Below are 23,331 nucleotides of genomic sequence, written 5' to 3'. Positions count from 1 at the left end.
AACCCCATCAAAGCCAATCCCAGCTTTCTTCGGGTCTCCGACTAGACAGAGAATGTGCTGGCTAGTAGGTTATGGGACGGGAGAAGGATGTACTGACTTCATGGTCCTGATCCATCTGACCAGCCCCCAGGAAGACAATGGCATGGGGTGCGGATCCACCCGATCTTGTTGTCTCAGGGCTGGCCAGCCCGAGTCAAGGATACTAAAGGAGGATCCTGAGGCGGTTGGGTGCCGTCTCCAGTTTGGGAGAGACCCATTAACTTCAAGCATTCCAGGGGAGGACTCTTCAGAAGAAGACCACGTATGGGTTGGTTTCTTAGTAAGAGCCTGGAAGGGCTAAAGTACCCAAGAGAATCTGGTCTTGTGGATTTCGCCGAGCTGGCTGAAAGATCCAGGTATCACACGAGTGTTCTACAAGTTTAGTTTCCTACGTGTTCTACAACGTCTGTGGCAGAGACTTGTTCCTGAGTAAGCACCTTGTTGGCTGCTATGCCTTGTGAGAGAGGGACTGTCCAACCTGAGTGAACATCCAGTTGCGAATGGCTATTCTCTGGATGCAGTCAAAGTAAGCAAGTTCTTCAACATTGACTTTGACGCTAAGAGTACCTGAACTTTCCTTTCCAACCCTCTGATCCCATTTTAAGAGACTGTTCATTGTCTACGTTTTTTGCAAATAAAATCCATTTAAGTGGATCTATCGTCAGTCTCTCAAGTTACTGGGCCATCTAGCACAGGACACCCCTAGACGTGAAGTGAGGAGAAAGAAGGAACGGTAAGCCCAAATCTAACCAGCAGCTCCTTCGGGGGTTAGTGCTACATATATATATATATATATATATATATTTCCAAGCTTTGCGTAGAAAGGTTCACTTTGTGCTTTCAACATTTATTCTTAGGCTGATACACAACTTATTTTTATTTATATTTCCCAACTTGATTTATTAAGACATAATCCAAACAGCACTTTAACAGCCAAAAAAAGTGCGTTTAAATTTGTAATCAACATCTAAGCTAGCGGCCCGGTTGATGGCCCCCCCATGTGCAGAAAGGGGGTACTAGAGGCAACCTTTTTCCTCCAGTACTCCCAAGAAACTATGGACTAATACCTTGCATATAATTATAATCTTTTTAAAACAGAAATTTTACCATAACAACTTGATAAAAAATAATGTTCTTTAGCAAGTAACATACATACATTCCACATTAGTAATTATGCTACCAAAATTAGTGTGTGCTGTAAATTGTCCCCAGCATTGGTTCTTGCTGGAGGCTGACATTTTTCTGAAGCCCAGAGCTCCTGAGCAGCAGTAAATCATAAAGCAGAACTAAACCCATTGATTTAAATTTTTAAATGGTTTAAAAAAACAGTTACATTCTTGGAATGCTAGAAATGCTAAATGTCCCATTTGCTTGTGTCCTCAGCCAAACTGTCAAACCATCAAATGGCTGGTGTCATAATTGATCACATGTGTCGCACCATGGTTGCAGATCAAACAGAAGCAGCTTCCTTGGTTGTAAAGGATAGGAGGGTTTAATTCCGCTTTAAGGCTGTCAGCAGATTGGCCTCTACAAATTTGGCAGTGCCTAAAAATGGAGAGCAACTGAGCATGTGTAGAACAGGGTGAGACAGTGTATTACTGGATTTTAATCAGTATAGACACTTATTTTTAATGATTTCCATAGCTATAAAAGGGGGTAGGTATTGTTTGAGTATTTAGAACGTTCAGACAGATCAAAGTATATATGTATAAGAAATGATAAACCCATAATATTTTTTCAGACACACAAAGAGGTAGTGTATGCACAGTATCTGTGTGTGCGTATATGTATGTGTGTATATATATATATGTGTGTGTATATATATATATATATATATATATATATATTTTTTTTTTTTTTTTTTATTAGAAAAAAATATGCATAGATAAAAATTGCAGCATTAACAGCACTAGCAGAATATCCTAAAATATTCAGTGCAATATGATAGCATTCAGTGAGCTAAAAACATCAAACACACAAAGTGAGCGACATCAAAGTCCATGCCGTATCCCATCAGAAATTTTAAAACATTCTCTTCCTGAATACCATCACTGATCCACCATGTGAACACTGCTTTGGTGATGCGCTCACCGCAATTGAGAATTAGATAAGCCTGGTATCTCCACAAGGATATTCGATAAAGCTGGAGCTTCACCAGGATGGCGATCTGAGCATGCTCAGGCACTGATATCATCACTAATGGCAAATGAGAGGGAAGACAATTTCTAGGTATACAATCAGATCGGAAACTAATTTCTAAGTAAATTTGAACATTTCTTGGCGTATACAATACTAGTTCTTTCCCTCTCTGAATTGTATACAGTGTTCCCATAGATAGTTTTCACCCGCTGAACTGAGCCACCCCAGGAAAGATCTCTGGTAACCTTGGGAGAGGGTCCAGCTTTATATAATATCCTTGTGGAGATACCAGGCTTATCTAATTCTCGATTGCAATGAGTGCATCACCAAAGGGGTGTTCACGTGGTAGATCGGTGACGGTATTCAGGAAAATAATGTTTTAAAAAATTTCTGATGGGACACGGCACCGCACACTGATTTAAGGACCCTTGCATGGACTTTGATGCCACTCACTTTATGTGTGTTTGATGTTTTTAGCCCACTGAATGCTATCATATTGCACTGAATATTTTAGGATATTCTGCTAGCGCTGTTGATGCTGCGATTTTTATCTATGCATATTTTTTTTCTAATATTTTGTACTTCTATAATAGCTCCTATAGTATGTGACTCTTAAATCTTTGGAGCACTGGGATCAGTTACATTTCTTGTTACTGATATTTTGTAATATATATACATTAGGTTAACTATATGCTGAATAATGGCAGTACCTTACATATTTTTCATACTTCAGATGTCCACCTTCTATAATCTCCTGATGACGTAGACCGTTGATCTATGAAATGTGTAGAGAGGTATTTTAATCAACCCTTTAAGAGGGTGATTGTAGTAATTGGTCTGATGGGTAATATGAAGTTCTGTGATTGAAAAGGTTAGACTATTATGAAAAAGACAATATATAATCTACAGTATATTAAAACTGCACAAATAAGTGATGTGTAGAAGTATGGATATATTTAAGAATTTGTGTCATGATCATACATGCTAGAGCTGCACGATTAATCATTAAAATATTGCGATCTCGATTCAACCCCCCTCACGGCATCTCTACGATTCCATCATGTAACAAGTACAGAGCCATTCTCTGCTCACTCACAGCTGTCAAATGGAAAAAAAAAAAACATCCAGCAAATGTTTATCAATATTGTTCAGCGCTGGGAGATAAAAGGAAACATTATAACATTTAGTTCTTTTAGATTAAAGGAATGAATTCGGTCTGTAAATGAGAGCAGTTTAACTACTTAAAGACTAAGCCTTTTTCTGATACATTGCTTACAAGTTTAAAATCTGTATTTTCTGCTGGAAAATTACATAGGGCCCCCTAACATATATTATATATATTTTAGCAAAGACCCTAGAGAATAAAATGGCGGTCTTTGGAATATTTTATGTCACACTGTATTTGAGTAGCAGTCTTTCAAACGCAATTTTTTTTCTTCCAGAATCCTGTAGCTCTAATATATGCTTTTAGAAAGACTAGGAAAATCGTTATTTTTTTTGGCTTAATTGTATTCTCAGAGTAATATAATGTATTCATGGGTACAGATGACTGCAATGTGTTTAAATGCAACTGACAAAATAATGGAAAAATAACATGAAGTTGTGTCGAAGAGGTGCTGTTAATAGTAATTCACCAGACTGATGGTTGATATCGTTATTCTAATTCCAATTGTTTTTGGCCTTTTAGGTCTTCTCAGTCATGGTTTTTATTTCTGTACCAAAATAAGGATAGCATGAAAAATACATAAAATGGACAACATTTGCCGTAGACATCTTTTTGAAGTCCTCTTATGTAACCACTGTAGACAAATGAGTTGGTTCTACACTTGGCCTTAAGTTTTTATAAATAATTAATTATTTCTTTGCTTAGAAAACACTTCAATGTGAAAGCAACTGTGTTCAGTGCAGTTTTTGTCTGTTTCCTTTATTTTAATAGTTGCATGTAAATATTACAGTATGGATTCTCATAGTAGTATGTAAATCATGCCCTTCTAGAAGTTTGAAGATGTGATTTATTATTTCAATATCAGAGCAAGCCATGTCTGTTCAGTTCTAGACTAGCATAGTGCCCTCTCGCTGCAGTGTCGACACACAGAGAAATGGCCTGGTGTTTATCTATGATATGGGGGGCAGTCAGTACAGCAACTTTGAGCTGGAATTAAGCAAGAAGATCTTGAGCCTTCTGAGGGTGAGTGTAATCTCCATTCATCCATTTGTCCTGCTAAAATCATCAACTCTAGTTCAGGGATTCCGTGTTTCCTTATTTCCAAGGACACCTATAAAATATAACATTTGCGACCCTTAATTGACCATGTACTAGTACATCATAGTTTATATTGACTATGGAAATTCAGTTCTTTCCTGGAGCACAAAGGGAAGAATGCATTTCTTACCTAGAGAATAATTAAATTGTCATCTGATTTTTACCTACAAAATAATGTTCTGCTTGAGGTATCTCTTCAACTTAGAGTCACTCACTGTAGTAAGGTTTCTTATTTTTGGTAAATTTTCATTCCCCCTTTTTTTGTATGTCATGGTTAAAATACATGGGCTGTCATTGTTGACCTTTTTTTATTAAAATGCCCCAGAACAAGAGAACCCAGAAAAAGGATAAAGTGGAAGAAGAATTATATTGACGTAAGAGTGTTGTTAGATTGACAATTGAGTAGAATTTCAAATGGAAATGTTGGCAGCCTCCATGTTACCTCTTGACAATTCATTCTTAACTTGCAACCTTACATTATGGGCTTTTGGTCCATGCTTCCCCAACTATTTCTAATTTTGAAGTAAGACTATTGGCAACTATTCTCTTATCTGCCCATTGTCCATTCTGCTTCCATTTACAAGGCATTATGTACACTGGTAACATGTGAAAGGAAGTTGATGTACCTTCTTATTCACTGAAGAATATTATTACATTTTCCTCAATTCTTCCTCCAGTAGGTCTAGGGAGTCTAGTAAACATCAAATCAGCCAGGCCCTTTTGCTATAATCATCATTGCCCCCACCCACAGAATTTAATTTTTTTTCTGCCTCGATGTGAGCATATCCCATGTTTTTATGTTAGGGAGCATTTCCAGCTCGTCTAAAGAAAGTCTTCATCGTTTCTCCTCCTGTCTGGTTCAGAGTACCATATTCAATCATCAGCTTGCTGCTTAAGGAAAAGTTAAGAGAGAGGGTAAGTTAATTGTGTGTGTTGTGGGTGTACAAGATCTAACATGCACAGTTTTCTTGTTTTGTTGACAGTTTTACCAGGGACATTTGGCTTTAGAGCTCAAATCTGATACTAAGTTTCTGAATCAACGATGGTGCCAAGATCTCTCTGATGTAGTTTCCCAGTTCTAGAGGAGCCTCACTCTGTTTTTCTTGTCCACTATAGCAAATAGATAAATAATGCAACAGTGAGAGGTCATAATGACCATGGCAGGTAGGTATATTTGTGACTCAGATGCTTAAAATTCACATCAACCTCTAAAAACAACTTGAGAATCTGGTTGGCGTCTAGCCATAATGATAATATCTTTAACAATGATTTACATGAAAACTTAAATGTAATATGTATTACGCAATCATCAGAAACATGCTTTCTTTCATCTCAATAGGTACACATGGTGAGCTTGACTGAACTTCTCCAGCACTTACCTCCACAGTGTCTCCCTGAGTCTCTAGGTGGACTGCTTCCCTGGGATCCTGGCTCCTGGAATTGCCTGCTGCTGCCTGGCCGTACAGGAAGACCAGATCCCCTGGATGAGGTGGTGCTGGTACTTGGAGACGGACAGAGAGGAAGCGTACATAAACCGGTGCCAGGAAGTATGACCTTGGCTCAGCTGAAGGAACGTGTTAGCACTTTAGGGAGGCATGGAGTGTATGAAGAATATGAAGAGATAAGAAATGAGCAACCAGAGGGGACATTCACAGTGTCGTTGTAAGTTTGTGAAAAAGTACATGGTGATGGGGAAAGGGAAACCGTTTGCCTTATGGAATGAAAGTCTAAGTTATTCTGTGTAGGAAAATGGGCAGGTGAAAGTGTTCATGCAGGTGGTAGCCCAGCAAGGTTACAAAATGAAACTGTCATGAACCGATATATATATTTGAGAAGATTTTGACTGAAGCTTGCCACACTTTTATTCATGTTACTGCATTTTGATTCCAGTGCAGTGAAGCTGAATCCATTTGACACTGTTGCCTGTGTTTGCAGTACAGAAGTCACAGAATGGCAGTCTTTGTGTGCACACCAGTATTTTACTTTGCATGCAATAGATGTCCTTGCTATATAGACAGAGGTAAATAATGTCAGCATCAGTAGCAATTAGGCAAGTTTCTATGATATCTGAGGAAACTCAACAATTACTACCTGATGCATTATTTAAGGATGCTAGTGTCAGACCCAACCGTACAGCTGACAGACAAAGAATATACTATATGTATGTAATCTATAGAGAAGGCAATCGACGCACCCTAAATCACATAAGAAATAAAAAAAGCAATCGACAATCCGCAACCTGGACACCAAAGGGAATTTCAAAAGCCCCTAATACCGGTAACATCCACAATATATATATAAGGTGCAGCGCAAATAATAGGTATCACAGTATAATTGATAAAACAAATCTCATCAGTCCACAGTCAGAAACCAATGACCTTGAGTCACAGGGAGAAGTGAAATAGAGAGATGTCCCTTGTGTGGAGGCAAATTAAGTAATCCTCCGATAAGTGAATGAGCCCTCCACCAACACTTAAAATGCACACTCACCTCACAATATTGACCCCTGAATGAACAGGAAAGGTCAACTGCGCTGTTTCCCTCTACCCTGGGAACAGGGATTAAATGAATAGATCTCTGCCATACCGGCAGTCACAAATACATACCGTCATCCATGCAAAAATATAGGACAAATCTAAGTGCTCTCCGTTTGGTTAAAAATATAACACACTTTATTAACCACTTGCTTACTGGGCACTTAAACCCCCCTCAGTCCCAGACCAATTTTCAGCTTTCAGCGCTGATGCACTTTGAGTGACAATTGCGCGGGCATACAACACTGTACCCAAATGAAATTTTTATCATTTTTTTCCCACAAATAGAGCTTTCTTTTGGTGGTATTTAGTTACAGTTCGGAGTTTTATTTTTTGCTAAACAAACAAAAAAAGATGCAAAAAAAAAAAAAAAAAAAATCATGTTTTAATAGTTTGTTATAAAATTTTGCAAACGGGTCATTTTTCTCCTTCATTGAAGTGCGCTGATTAGGCGGCACTGATAGGCTGCATTGGTGGGCACTGATGGGCTGCATTGGTGGGCACTGATGGGCTGCATTGGTGGGCACTGATGGGCTGCACTGGTGGGCACTGATAGGCATAGTTAAGGCGGCACTAATAGGCACAGATAAGGCGGCACCGATGGGCACAGATAAGGCGGCACTGATGGGCAAAGATGGGCACAGATAAGATGGCACGGATGGGTGGCACGGATAAGTGGCACGGATGGGTGGCACGGATGGGCACTGATAGGTACCACAGATAGATGGGACTGATGGGCACTGATAGGTGGCACTGATAGGTGGCTCTGATAGGTGGCACTGCTGGGCACTGATGGGCGGCACTGCTGGGCACTGATGGGCGGCACTGCTGGGCACTGATGGGCGGCACTGGGGTGCAGCACCTTTGAGGCAGATTGGGTGGCACTGTGGGTGGCACTGTGGGGTGGCACTGTGGGTGGCACTGTGGGTGGCACTGTGGGCACTATGGGCACTGACAGGGGGCACTGACGGGGGCACTTACTTTTTCTTTTATTTTACTTCAGGATGGCACTGCGGGAGGCAGGTGGGCACAGGCAGGTGGCAGGTGGTCCCTTGTATTGATGGCCGTGATCGGGACTGATGTCCCGATCACGGCCGCCGGTGATCGGCTTTTTTTTTCTCTCCTCGCGCTGTCAGCGCGAGGAGGAATAATAGCCGATTACCGGCTCCGTTCTATCACATGATCAGCTGTCATTGGCTGACAGCTGATCACGTGATAAGGGGTCGGGATCGACCCCTTACACGGATCGGTGATCAGGCGAGTCTCACGGACTCGCCGATCACAGGGCGCGCAGGCCGCTCGTAACCAGGACGACGTCAATAGACGTAGTCCTGAAAATGTAGGTCCGCGCTAATGCCGTCATTTGGCAATAGCGCGGATCTGAAGTGGTTAAGAAAAAGACTTGCATCTCCCTCCTCTTGGATCATGGAACGAATAAAATTACAGCTTGTCCTTGCGAGCGGTTCCTTCAAATTCAGATAGCGGATGACGCCACACGACGTGGCTCCTTCCTCTGTTTTATTTGTTTTATCAATTATATGTATGTAATGCCCCAATAAAATCACTGCACACCACATTTGTTTAAATACAAGTGTGCAATGTCTTTGTTAATAATTTGTAATATTTATTAATAAGCCCTTATCCTATTAAACATTTCAAAACGTACAAACAAGATTAACTAGCGCTACTTTAAATTTGAATATTATTAATGTAAACAATCCTGTTGTGTCTTGATTTTTGCTTGAGGTGATTGCACTTGCGACAGAAAAAATTCAGTACTGTCCATGATATTTTTTTATTTGCTAACATACAATTTTTCAGGACAAGCTTTAGGGGTATGTCCCTTTCTTCAAGGTCTTGGTCACCCTGAAGAATAGGATATAACTTGAAAGCTTGTCCTGAAAAATTGTATGTTAGTCCAGTTAAAAAATGATATCACGGACAATACTCTTGATTTTTGAAGACATTATTTACGTATCGTATGTAAGGTAGGAATGAATATATCCTGATTCGCCCAATTATCACCTCACGATGAGCACTAGTAGGGAGATGTGCTTGATGGCCTAGTAAAGGTTTATCAGGCAGTCTGTTATAAATGATCAGCCAATAGATTGAACTTTTTTTTTTTTTTGTAATAGTATAAATATCATGGTTTCATAAAGCCTGTAGTGTTCATTTGCATTGTATTTTTTTTTAACAAACCTTAGCCTCCATTTCACAAAGCTTTTTCACTATGATAAGGCTGTTTGTTTTAGCCATCTGTATTTTTCAAATCTTATTTGACTTTTTACAAACAAGTATCCTTATCCCAGTGTGTTATCTGTGAATTAAGCCTCTGTTGTTATTCTAATGTGTTTTCTAGTACCATTAGCAGACAATGTCCTGTGTTAATAGTCCTAGTATATGCCACAACCTATAAGAATGTATTTTGTGAATAGGAATAGCATTGACTTTGCTGGGATAGATTTGCATCTCAAAGGCAGTTTTTGTGGTCACTAGTTTCCATTGAATAAAGCATTATTATAATATACAGTATATTATGTATATATTTGTGGCTAACTGCATAACCTTTCTGTGACAGTTTTACTGTTTATATTGTATTGTATAACTTTGTATGTCAAAAATCTTTTGTTTTCCATCTTAAGAGCACCTGTAAATAGAGATCGGAATCGGTATGGAGATGTGCCATGCCTGGACCAAACACGAGTCAAATTAAAACGAGCGAATTGGCATGATGTAAATATAATACATGTATCATTATTGAAAAAAAGCTTAGATGTTCCATGTTTGTATAAGGGTAATCATAGGGAAAAGTGTTGGCTGGGTCCTTTTTTATAGTTGACCTTAGGCCTTATTCATACAGGCATACTACAGTGTACATGTTTGCCCACACAGGGATGTACAGACATTCTGTGCATCCCTGTGCAGGTAGTCCCATTAATGTCAATTGATGCTGCTCTCAATTTGACATTTGTGTGTGTGCACGGCCCCAAACATACACTCTTGGTGTTCATGGACATGCATCTGCACAGTTGTCAAATTTGGAGAAGCAGATGGGTCTGTGTAGCCACTGCATCCCAATTGACATGAATGGGACAAACTCAGCCCTCGCACAGGTGTATGCTGTAGTACACCTGTGTGAACGAGGCATTCGATTACATTCTTTCCACAATCATCTGTATCCACCAGATTGCAATGCATGTTGAATGCTATGTTATAGTATCATTTATTTTTGTTTCTTACAGTAAATATGAGCTGACAATTGTATTTGTTAGAAGCACTCCAGCAAGCTATAGTATTTTTTTTTCTATCTGTTATAGTGTTTTAAAACAATGTACAGAGATAATATTAAAGGAGTTTTTAGCTTACTGAAAGAAAGCCATTTTACCCCTCAGTTTGTGCAGTGGTGAGGGGCTTTACCCTCTTATTGTTCTGCTAATGGATTTCCAAAATCTTCAGTGAAAGGAAAACTGAAAAACTTTGAGAAATCTGGGTAGTGTCTTATACGTTGGTCACAGAGCAATAGGTGTTTGAGGGAGATGGGACATCATCTTATGTCTGTTCTAAGATCACTGATTATTAACAAGGACCAAAACTCAAGGGTCATACATTCCACTTCTGGAAGTTATTTGGGAGGGGATAGCAAGGGTAATAGTACTCTTGAAGTGCACCTGTGCCCAGACTATGGAAATGTAAACAATTTCTTATTGTACATAACGAGACACAGAGACATAGTAGTTACTATGTGGGTTATAGGCCACCTTCAGGTGATGGACACTGGCACACCCTAAGACAGGAAGTCCACTTCCTATATAACTACTCCCACTACTGGGAGTACCTCAGTTTTTTTCGCCAGTGTCTAAGGTGTTGGTCACGAGTAAAGATGTGCTATGCTGAGCTCCACTGGAGCAATCCTTGCTGGGGCCAGCTATGCAGCCGGATCCATTCAAAGTGTCTTTTCAGGCCGAATTGAATGGTACCCGGGCCTCGTGATGGAAGACACAAGGTTTTGCCTGTAACGCTTCTCTTTTTAGAGAGCTGGTCCCCGGGATCCAGAGCTTTGTTTTTTTTCAGCCATACATTTTTTTCAGGCAGGGTGTTTTACAGGTCCAGGAGTGTGGGTTCCTAGAGGATCCCCGGTTCCTGAAGATTTTGTAATGGAGCCCACTGTGAGAGGTGAAGATTGGGTCTGTTGGTTTTTACCACAGAAAACCCTGCGGCGGGAAAGGTAAGTGGAGGTTTCTAAGAACGTTTTACATTTTCTTATGAAATTTCTCCTTTAAAAAAAATAAATGTTATCATGCCTAAGAGTCACCACTGGGGGCAGTATAGAGCACCTCCCTTGTCATGCTTTCCTCAAACATCACGCTTGTCACAGAAGCAACAGTCTTCCCTCCAGCGAGCAGCTCAGACCTCCGGTAAGATTGGGGGGATTCTCTTCCATAAAACACCCCCCACCTGGACAAAGCTCTCCCCTCTTCCTGCAATGGGGAAGCCAAAAATGATTGGCGATGCTGCTCCGTTTTTTCACTGTCCCTGCACGGCAGCTTGTTACAGATTTCCTCCTGACCATATCCCCCCCCCCACACACACACACGCCGTTCTCATCAGATCAGAGGCCCACGCTCACTCTGGAAAACCCTCTTTTCAAAAGAGAGGGGGGCACAATGTGAGGGAAGGGGCAGGGCCTTAGCACGGCATTGGCGTCTGAGTGAGCATCAGGGCCATGATGGTCAGAGTGAGCATCAGGGCCATGAAATGTTTGCAACTGTTTTCAACACTGCAGCCCCTGTTTATGTTACTAAAAAGGTATTTTTTCCTCAGCCATGATAGGATTGGGGAAAAAAATTTAGCGGCTTTAATCGCATCTCAGTGTCGGACAAAATGCATCAGGTTCTCTTCCATTACTCAGGATCCTAAAACTGGGGAACTGGGGCGGGAGAAGATGAATTCCCTCAGGGGACCGTGATGAGGCTGATGACTCCTCTTCTGAGGTGTCAAATGCGGGGGGATCCGCTTTCACAATGTGTAAGATTGATGGTGCAATTTCTTGCTGAATGCTCCACTCCACATTTATGTACCCTTAACTGAGTGTTTGGGTTCGCTAAAGCCTCCTCAAGCTGTGCCTGCCTTTTCTGTCCATTCATTGCTGGAAAAGTTTTTTGTATCTGAATGGTTGACCCAGATAAGCATTTTTTTTCCCTCCTAAAGTTTTTTCACACTTTATCCTATGGAGGAAAAAAATCACTAAAAGTGGGGTATACAAGCAATTAACGCTGCTATATCCTCTGTGAATAAAAGTTTGACTTGTCCAGCAGACAATGCTCAAATGCGTAGGCATCCAACAGATAAAAATCTGGAATTCCTATTTAAAAAAAATAACACTTTTTTCTCTGGCAGATTGAGTGTCTCAGTAATTGGTTAATCATTGAGAGACCAGTTTAAACAAGTGCTCAAGGTTATCCTGTTCAGCAGGCCCAGGATCTTTTAAGCTACTATTGCAGCTTTATGTTTGCAATAGTTGCTATGAGAGATTCTATCCTTCAGGCCTTGCGCCCTTCGCTAAGCGTCATGCAGAAAGCTCCTAGTCTAGTCTTTATTTTTTGCAATGGTTTGGGTAATACATCCAAAAAAATTCTAGTTCAAAGTACCCCTTTACCATTTAAGAAAAGGAGTAAATGTATTTAATTTTAACAAGCTCCTCCTTCTGTGCCAGGGGCATCAGATTCCAGGCAGTCACGACGCCCTCCGCCGTCAATATCAAAAGGTAATCCTCAGTGTCAACCTCAGGGACAAAAGAGGTCTTGGGGGAGGAAACCTACAAGATACTAAAGCCTCCTTATGAGGAGGTGCCCCCGCTCGCTCGAGTAGGGGGAATACTTCTGCAGTTCTCAAGGATCTGGCAGGAAGAGAGTCAAGACAGATGGGGGACTTCCTCAATAGCTCCAGGGTACAAACTGGAGTTCCAAGAGTTCCAGTCTCCTCATTTTCTCAGATCAAATATTCCTAAGGATCCAGAGAAGGGCAGGGGTTGGGGTTTGGTTCAAACCTTTTTTTTCACAGTGCCGAAACCGAATAGACATTCTGGATTTCAAAAATCGAATTTGATTCCTGAATATAACCATTCTTTTTTTCGTCAGTCCAATCAATTGTTTCCATCCTACAAGGAAAAGAACTTCTGGCGTCAATCAACATCAAAGATGCATACCTCCATGTGCCTATTTCCTCGCTCACCAGTAATATCTACTTTTCAAAGTAGAAAATCTTAATTTTCAGTGTGTAGCTCTGCTTTTCGGTCTAGCTACTGCACCTTGAGTGTTTACAAAGGTTCTGGACCTTCCTCTAGCCAGATTAAGGGCCCAAGGTATAATGATTATAGTTTACCTAGACAATCTGCTCTTGATAGACCAGTCGGTAGCCTGCTTAGACCAAAGTATGGTCACCACATGTGGAATTTCTAAGTTGTATTCTCAACCTAGAAGAAATCTTCCTTAAAACCATGAATAAGGCTAAAATACTTGGGTCTGGTCATAGATACACCCAGAAAAGGATATTCTTGCCCCAGGCAAAGATCAGCACCATAAAGGAGCTGATTCGGGTGGCTCAGTTTCATTCGAGACTGCTGCAAAACAGTATCCTTCAAGCTCTAGTTTCACAATGTGTCTGACTCCAAAGGTGCGCCGGAGCCTCAGTTTATGGTTAATAACTAAAAATCTGCAAAGGGGAAAATCCTTCCTTCAGTTCCTGGGAAGTGGTAACAATATATGTCAACATTTTTTGGGGAGCAGTCCTGGAAGAGGCAACTGTCCAAGAGAAATGGCCCAGATCAGAAATGCCCTTGCCCAATAACATTCTAGAAATTCAGGCAGAGCACTTGGCCCTGAGGGCCTGAACGTTCAGTTTACGGAATTGTCCTGCCAGGATTCAATCCGTCAATGCCACAGCAATGGCCTATATCAATCACCAAGGGGGCACAAGAAGTTGTGCGGCCCAGAGAGAGGTGAATCATATCCTATCTTGGGCAGAAAACAATGTGCTTTGCCTATCAGCAGTCTTCTCTCTAGGAATATAAAATTGGTAGGCAGACTACTTAAGTCGCCAGCAGTTGTTCCCCGGAGAATGGTTCCTTTCTCCCCGATATCTTCCTGTCAATATGTCAAAGATGGGGATTCCAGACGTAGATTTGTTTGCGTCCAGGCTCAACAAAGAAATAGACAACTTTGTGTCAAGAAAGGGGATCCGCTAGCATGCGGAACAGATGCCTTGCTAATCCTGTGGAATCGGTTCTCGCTGATTTATGCATTCCCTCCTACTCTGTCTACGTCCACGACTTCTTCGTAGGATCAAGAAGGAAGAGAGGTCTGTGATTCTTGTGGCCCCCAGCGTGGCCCAGGAGATCTTGGTATACAGAGATCGTAAAAATGTCGGTAGGGGACCCATGGACCCTTCTGCCATCGCCAGACCTTCTCTCGCAAGGTCTGGTATTCCATCCTACTTTACAAATGCTAAATTTAACGGTTTGGCTATTGAGACCCACATTCTGAAGAAGCATGGGCTGTCAGGTTTAGTGGAGTCTACTCTGGTTAATGCAAGAAACTCAGCCTCCAGAGTCATTTAGTATAGAGTCTGGAAGACATATGTCTCCTGGTGTGAATCCAGGGGTTGTCACCTCAGAAAGTATGTCGTAGGTAGAATCCTTGACTTTTTATAGATGGGATTGAAATAAAGCTGGTCTTGACTACTATCAAGGGCCAGGTTTCGGCCTTATCGGTATTGTTTCAGCGACCACTTGCTTCACACTCTTTGGTTCGTAGCTTTATTCAGGGGGTAACGCGGCTTAATCCTCCGGTTAGGTCACCCCTGAACCTTTGGGACTTCAATTTAGTCCTGTCAGCATTACAGAAACGGCCTTTTGAACCGATAAAACATATTCCCTTGGTCCTTTTGACAAGGAAATTAGTTTTTCTGGTAGCCGTATCTTCTGCAAGAAGGGTATCAGAGTTTGCTGCTCTTTCTTTGTAAAGAGCCATATTTAATTAGTCACAAGCATAAGGTTGTATTGCATCCTCATCCTAATTTTCTACCGAAGGTAGTGTCAGGTTTTCAACCAGGATATTGTTCTACCTTTATTTTTCCCAGAACCCCGTTCTGCGGAAGAAAAGTCGCTACATTCTCTTGATGCGGTGAGAACAGTCAAAATCTATTTGAAGGCGACTGCTCAAAACTGATGTTTTGTTTGTGTTACCTGAAGGTCCTAAAAAGAGGACAGGCAGCATTGAAATCTACTATTTCTAAATGGATTCGACAAGTGATTGTTCAAGCTTATGGTTTAAAGATGAAAGTTCCACCTTTTCATATTAAAGCACACTTCACCAGGGCTGTTAGTACTTCCTGGGCAGTGCATCACCAAACCTCCATGGCTCAAATCTGCACGGATGCAATTTGGTCTTCAGTCCATACATTTACCAGATTCTTTCAAGTAGATATAAAAGGTCATGAGGATATCGCCTTTGGGCAGTGTGCTGCAGGCAGCAGTATAAGTCCTCTGGTCTCATGATGCCCTACTTTTGTTGTGTCTTCCTCCCTTCAGTTGGCATTGCTATGAGACATCCCACATAGTAACTACTATGGCTCTGTGTCCCGTGATGTACGATAAGAAAATAGGATTCGTATAACAGTTTACCTGTAAAATCCTTTTCTTTGAAGTACATCAAGTGACACAGAGGTCCCTCCCTTCTTTCTGGTATACATGTGTATTGCTTTGCTACAAAAACTGAGGTACTCCCAGTAGTGGGAGGGGTTATATAGGGAGTGGACTTCCTGTCTTAGGGTGTGCTAGTGTCCACCACCTGAAGGTGGCCTATAACCCACATAGAAACTACTATGGCTTCTGTGTCCCATGATGTACTTCAAAGAAAAGTAATTTACAGGTTAGCTGTTATAAAAAATCCTATTTTTCACATCCCTAACAAGCAGTAAAGAAAAACTTTAAAACAATCTACCCATGACCTCTCCAGCTTCGTTTATTGTAAAATCATTTATTTTCAAAGATCACAACAAAGACTTTGGAGTTGGTTTCCAACGCTTCATTGACATGAATGTACTATAACCTATACCCCTGCAGGGATGCACAGGTGTTCCGTGTATCCCCATGCAGGCAGTATTATTCATGTCAATTGGGACACTGTGGTTCCACAGACACAGCCACTCATCCCAGTTAGACTGCCAATGCAGATAGTGTGCGTTCGAGGCCATGCGCCTGCAGAAATTAACCTGCAGCTAAATTATTATTTTTTTTGTAAGTTGTTTAGAAATTATTTGCAAGCTATCCCCTTTTTTCTTCTAGCGGTCAGACTATATAAATGCAAGTTTTATGGATGGATATCTACAGAAGAATGCATACATTGGGACCCAAGGTAAACATGAGCATGTATTTATATAAAAATATCAAGTTGATTGTGTGATGAAGACTAAAGTATGAAGCTGGGTACTTTGGCACAAATGTTGTGTTATCTAGAGCTAGGCAACACTCTGAACTTCTTATGCCGCATACAGACGATCGGAATTTCCAACAACCAAACCGTGGATTTATTTCCGACGATTGTTGGCTGAAACTTGTCTTGCATACACACGGTTGCACAAATATTTTCGCAAATTCCAAATGGCAAGAACTGACGTACAACATGTATGACGGGACTAGAAAAAGGAAATGCAATAGCCAGGGCAGCTCTTCTGCTTGATTCAGAGCATGCGTGGAATTTTGTGCATCGGAATTGTGTACACACGATCGGAATTTCCAACAACTGATTTTGTTGTCAGAAAATTTGAGATCCAGCTCTCAAATTTTTGTTGTCAGAAATTCCGACAGAAAATGTCTGATGGAGTTCTGCACAGGGTCGGAATTTCCGACAACAAGCTGACATCGAGCATTTGTTGTCAGAAATTCGGATCATGTGTACGCAGCATTACTCTTCCACATGACCCTCAACTTAAATCAGAGTTTGCCTGCTCTTCTATAGGATAGAGAAGGGACAGGACGTGATATTGTTGACATTCAATTTGGGATTGACAAAAATCAGAGTATCGCAACAGAAATAGAATTTAGCAAATCCATCTACTGGAATAAACTTCAACAAGATCCTAGAGATCAAGACATATATTGTAGTTCTGCAGTCTTAAATTAGATATAGATAGTGTGTAAATAAGTGTTGAGACAAAATCATAACAATGAACCAATTCCCTACTTATCATTCATCCATTTTTAATGTGTGATAGTAGTAATAGATTATTTTTCAGTGTGGGTGATATAGACAGAGGCGTTATAGGTCTTGGATTTGTTGAATCTTGCAATGTTGTGTAATGTGGTATTATATCATCACCATAGTATTTTGCATTATTATGTTGATGACAGAAGTGCAGGAGTTGTATTATGTGATGGTGGTGACAGATGTACAGGGTTGAAATATGTGACAGTAACAGGAGGAAGCTAGTTGCTGTGTGTAATATTGATATTTGGCTCTGTATGGTTTAAGTATGTGATTAAAAATATCTTTTAGTATTGGTGAAAATGTGGAAGGGTTAGAACCTGTCGGGTTGTTTTTTTTTTTCTGTCTCTTTCTATACTAGGACACATTCAGTCTCACTATTGTGCCTGGTAGCCATTATCTCAAGTACAGAATGTAATGGGAAAAGCAAATATTTTCCATTGTCACGGGTACAGGAGGTGAGGGGAGATTTTACAGTGGAGACACCTGTTTTTGGGATTGAGCTCCTCTTTTTTTCTGCTGTGTCCCTGAGACAGGAAGTGAAGAGAAGTCCTCCTGACGGGGGGACACAACAGCACAGAAAGGGCTCTTAACTATTCCTATTCTATCAAAAACTTAGAAAAAATGTTTTGCCCTAGCTGGCATCCATATTGAGAATGAAGTCTGTTTTCTGTGGGCGCCCCCTTTCTCTGCTCCCTTCCAGCCATAGTAGGCTGATATAGGAAGGATGAGAGGAAAGAATCCTCCATCCAGCAGTGATCGCAGTCCTTGCTTTGCCTGATAAGAGTGGTCCTGCTTTCACTCCTGTCAGTCAGCGGGCAGCAAAATGCCAGCAAGTTTTGAAGGATGGCAAAGCTTCCCCTTACATGAAAACACAGTGGTTGAGGCAGCTGCCTGTCCTGGGCACTGCTGCTTTCTTTATTTGTGCAGGGTGGGTCTGATCTTGTATCCACCCAGTGATGCTCCCCCCCCCCCCCCCAACCTTTTTTTCCCATAACCAAAACAGGAAGTAAGAGGAAACCCCTGCACAGTGAGACAATCCCACCAGAATAAATAAGCTTTTCCAGTGTTTCCATTGGAAGAGTTCCCCTTTATACTGTTCTGTGGACAACCAAAGATTTATGATTTACGTCACTTTCAGTGATAAACATGACAAACAGAGAGGGTGAATCTCCCTAACTTCCCACAGAAAACAATAAAAGCCCAGTTGGTGTTCTAACCCCTCGCTACTTTATGCAAAACAAAAAAAAAGGCTTTTAGTTTTACGTTAAATTATTTTTGTGTGCCAGGATTATTATAAATAACATGTGCTCCATTTAGACCCCTTTCACACCACACCACCCATTGCGTCGGCGGTAAAACGCCGCTATTTTTAGCGGCGTTTTACCGCCGGATTTGCTGCGCATTTCGGCCACTAGCGGGGCGCTTTAACCCCCCGCTAGTGGCCGGCAATACGCAGCAATAGCGGCGTTTTGCCGGCGGTATTACAGCGCTGCCCCATTGATTTCAAAGGGGAGCAGCGGTGGAGGAGCAGTAAACACACACCAAAGAAGCTGCCGGCAGGACTTTTTTCTGACGTCCTGCCAGCGCACCGCTGTAGTGTGAAAGCCCGAGGGCTTTCACACTACACACAATGGTGCAGCTTCTTTAGGGCGGATTGCAGGCGCTATTTCTAACGCTATATCGCCTGCAAAATGCCCTGGTGTGAAAGGGGTCTAAGGGTAATACTGGGACAATAAACTGTAAAACTTTAACCTCATCTTTTTTTTTTTTTTTAATTATCATAACGCTTTGTGTTTTTTTTTTTTTTCCAGGGCCTATGGAAAACACATTCCAGGATTTCTGGCAAATGGTTTGGGAGCAAAATGTATTGGTTATAGTTATGACAACTCGGTGAGTTTGTTTTGCCATTATCCAAAAAAAAATTTTTACGGTCATTTTTATTCATACAAGTACTTTTTATATTCCATTTTCCTAAACAGAGTTGAAGAAGGTGGCCATAGAAAGTGTGGTCAGTACTGGCCTCTTTCACCTGGATCTGAAGCCTCATACGGTGCTGTGACTGTCACAAATAAAGCTATGGACAACCACCAGCACTATAGAAGCACAACTCTAGAGCTCAGAATCCACCAGGTAACATAACCTCATCTGGTCCTGTTCATTTTTGGCATCAAATTTGAAATCCTATTTATTATTATGTGGGTAGTTTACAACTTTATTTCCCTGCAGTTAGAGCATTAAGCAGGCACACTGAAATAAACAGGAGATGCACAAAAATGTTTATCATGCATTTTTGTTAATTATAATTGTACCTGCAACATAGAAAATTTGCATTCTGCGGGTCTGCTTCACTTTCCATAATAATGATGAAAAAAATTCACACCTAACACAGTAGTAGTGCTAATTAAACAAATTGTGCATTACTGCATTTGCAGAGGAGTGAAAGCGCCCTCATTCTTTTCACTGCAGTTACTCCTTTATTTTTCTCAGTCACATAAAAATCTAAAATAGTGCCTGCTTTATATTATACTGTCAATGGCAGTTACTTCAAACTTGTATTTCTTTCTCGTACATCAGGGGACACAGAGTCTCAGTAATTACAGATGGGCTATATAGGGTATCACTAGGTGATTGGACACTGGCACACCCTAGACAGGAAGTTCAACCCCCTATATAACCCGTCCCCTTACTGGGAGTACCTCCGTTTTTTGGCCAGTGTCTTAGGTGTTGGTCATGAGTAAAAATGTGCTGTGCTGAGCTCTGCTGTAATATCCTCACTGGGGCAAGCCATGCAACCGGATCCATTCAAGGTGTCTTTTCCTGGCTGAATTGGATGGTACCCGGGCTTCGTATCTGAAGAAACAAGGTTTTACCTATAATGCTTCTCTTTTTAGAGCTCTGGACCCCGGGATCCAGTATTTGTTTTTTTGAGCCATATTCCTGGAGGGGTGCTTTACAGGCCTAGAACTGTGGATCCCCCTATTCAAGGGGGCCCCAGTCTCTGAAGGTTTTTCTCTAAACGCTGCCCAGCTTGAGAGGTCAAGATTGGGTCTGTTACACAAAACCCTGCAGCTGGATAAGGTAAGGTAGACTCCTCAAGAATTTTCTAATTCTAGTAGGTTTCTCCCTTAAGTAAATGTATGCTATGCCTAAAGTCGCCACCGGGGGGGCTGTCAAGAGCACATACCTTTCATGCCTGATCTGTCTCAGTGTCCACGCTGTAAGTCCCTCCAGCCATGCTCCAGATAGGATGTGGGTGGGGGGGGGGGTTCTTTCCTTCAGGGATTCTCAACCAAACGGCTTAGGGGGCTGGGGTGAGTCTTAGCAGGGAGCGGTAGTATACCGCACCGTCCGCCGCCGCCATTACAGAGGCTTCACATCCATCGGCCTTTCTCTCTCCTCCGCCCCAGCCTCCCCTCCAGCTTGCACATGGCTTATGGAGGGACACAGAGCAGATGTGCGCATGTGAGTGTGGGACACAGGCATTCCCAGGCAGCATTTACTTAAGCACCAGACTGAGTCTTGTTAGCAGAGGCAGTTGCTGAACTACATTGCTCAGCGGTCAGGGCATTTTTGTGGTACCTCTAAGTTTGTTGCTTGGCATTATGGGCAGAAGAGGTACAAATACCCAGAGAAATAGGGGCTCAAAGGGATCCCCCTCAGGCTCTGAGGACCCCCGCCTCTGCAGCACTTTCCCCCCAGAAGGACCTGGGGAAGCTGGCCAGGGTGAGCTGTTGGGGTCAGGGGCTATAACTGCTTCTGGCACTTCAGCCCCTATATACATTACGCAGGAGGTTTTTCCCTCAACCATAAATGGATTAGGGGAAAGATTAGTGGCCTTAATCGCATCTTCACTCAGTGGAAGAAAACGCACTAGGTCCCCCTCTGCCACCCAGGACCCTCAAACTGAGGAACTCTGGGGGAAAAGGAGAGGAATCCCCCTCAGAAGACCGGGATGAGACTGATGATTCCTCTTCTGAGGAATCAAGTGGAGAAGGGCCCTCTTCAGCTTCTCAGGATGAGAAAGTGTTGGTGCAAATTCTTGCTGGATTGGTCCGCTCCACATTTAAGTTGCCCGTATCTGAGTCAGTTATAGAACCCTCCTCTTGTTTGGGTTCACTGAAGCCTCCTTAAACTGCACATTCCTTTCCTGTTCATACTTTACTGGAAAAGCTTATTTATTCTGAGTGGGATCACCCAGATAAACATTTTTTCCTCCTAAAAAGTTTTCAACACTTTATCCTATGGAGGAAAAATGTACTAAGATGTAGGGTCTACCGGTGATTGACGCCGCCATATCTTCCGTAAATAAAAGTCTGACTTGTCCTGTTGATAACGCTCAGATGCTTAGTGATCCAACCGATAAAAAATTGGAATTCCTGTTAAAAAAACATTTTCTCCTTGGCAGGTTCAGTGGCTCAACCTGCAGTGGGAGCAATGGAGTTAGTCAATACTTGAGAGACCATGTTAAACAGGTGCTCACAGTTTTACCTGAACAGCAAGCCTGGGGAGTTGACCAACCTACCAGTGGCTTTGTGTTTTGCTGTTAATGCAATCAGAGATTCTATCCTCCAGACCTCTCGCCTTACGCTTGGGTTGGTACATATGCGTAGAATCTTATGGTTGAAAAATTGGTCAGGTGAATCACCATGTAAGAAGCTCCTGGCTGGGTTTCCCTTTCGTGGTGCAAGACTGTTCGGGGAGGATTTAGACAATTATATACAAAGGATCTCTAGTGGGAAAAGCACCTTTTTGCCAGTTAAGAAAAGGAGTAAGCGTCCCTCCTTTAAACGGGCTCTTTCTCCAGGGCCAGGGGCATCAGCCTCCAGGCAGTCACAATGGCCTCCTCCGTCAGGCTCAAAAGTTAAATCTCAGAGTCAACCCCAGGGACAAAAGAAGTCCGGGGGGAGGAAGTCTACAAGACAAAATGCTAAAGCCTCCTTATGAAGGGGCGCCCCCGCTCGCTCAAGTGGGGGGAAGACTGCTAAAGTTCTCAAGGGTCTGGCAGGAGGATTTTCAGGACAGATGGGTGGTCTTCACAATAACTCTAGGTTACAAACTAGAGTTCAGAGAATTCCCCTTGTTTCCTCAAATCAAATGTCCCCAAAGACCCAGAAAAAAAGAAGTCTCTCTTTCTAGCACTGGAGCGACTTTTGTCGTAAAAAGTTATAGTGGTAGTTCCCACGCAAGAGCAGGGATTGGGGTTTTATTCAAACCTTTTCACTGTACCAAAGCCTAATGGAGATGTCAGACCCATTCTAGATCTCAAAGATCTAAACCGATTCCTAAAAGTACGGTCCTTTTGCATGGATTAAATCCAATCGGTAGTCTCCATCCTACAAGGAGGAGAACTTCTGGCATCAATTGACATCAAAGATGCGTCCCTGCTCATCAAAAATATCTGCGTTTTGAAGTATAAAGATGCCACTTTCAGTTTGTAGCTCTGCCTTTCGGGCTAGCCACTCCTCCTCTAGCCAGATTAAGATCCCAGTGTATAACGCTAATAGCGTACCTAGACAACCTGCTCTTGATAGCAACCTGCTCTCACTTGGGCCAAAACTTGGTTACCACAATCAACTACCTGGAATACCTAGGTTGGGTCCTCAACTTAGAGAAGTCTATTTTAAATCCAGTAAGAAAACAAGAGTATTTGGGTCTGGTCATAGATACAGCCCAGAAGAGGGTATATTTACCCCAGGTGGCTTCATTCACAGTTGGTGGCTTCATTCGCAGTTCCCTATGCTCAGTTTCATTCGAGGCTGCGGCAAAACAGTATCCTGTCTGCCTGGAACAAAAAGATTTTCAGTGCATCAGAGCCTTAGTTGGTGGTTGATACCCGAGAATCTGCAAAAAGGAAAATCCTTTTTACCAGTTACCTGGACAGTGGTAACAACAGATGCCAGTCTATCAGGTTGGGGAGCAGTTCTGGAACAGTCGACTGTCCAGGGTAGGTGGTCCAAGACCAAGAGGACCTTAATCATTCTCAGGGCTGGCTTAGCCCTTCCTTCTCTGGGCTGGCTGCTCAGCTGTCAGGCGTTACAAATGCTCCTGAGTCGCACGGCTCACCTGGAATCCCCCACTGTGGCTGCTT

General features: G+C 42.1%; 1 protein-coding gene across 1 annotated transcript in view; it reads left to right on the top strand.

Moving 5' to 3' along the window:
• Positions 1-23,331, top strand: part of PTPN9 (protein tyrosine phosphatase non-receptor type 9) — a 101,873-nt gene that overhangs the window by 45,027 nt on the left and 33,515 nt on the right. Inside the window, exons 5-11 of the mRNA XM_077473008.1 lie at positions 4,261-4,366; positions 5,246-5,356; positions 5,781-6,103; positions 9,621-9,711; positions 16,322-16,391; positions 19,055-19,133; positions 19,223-19,373. Coding sequence (XP_077329134.1) covers positions 4,261-4,366; positions 5,246-5,356; positions 5,781-6,103; positions 9,621-9,711; positions 16,322-16,391; positions 19,055-19,133; positions 19,223-19,373 — 931 coding nt within the window. The remainder of the gene's footprint in view (positions 1-4,260; positions 4,367-5,245; positions 5,357-5,780; positions 6,104-9,620; positions 9,712-16,321; positions 16,392-19,054; positions 19,134-19,222; positions 19,374-23,331) is intronic.

This window comes from Lithobates pipiens, unplaced genomic scaffold, assembly GCF_037356315.1.
Source record: "Lithobates pipiens isolate NorthernLeopardFrog02 unplaced genomic scaffold, aLitPip1_a1.2 Scaffold_8, whole genome shotgun sequence".
NCBI lineage: Eukaryota > Metazoa > Chordata > Amphibia > Anura > Ranidae > Lithobates > Lithobates pipiens.
The sequence above is the reverse complement of the archived record's forward strand: the minus strand, read 5'-3'. Positions and strand labels throughout refer to the sequence as shown.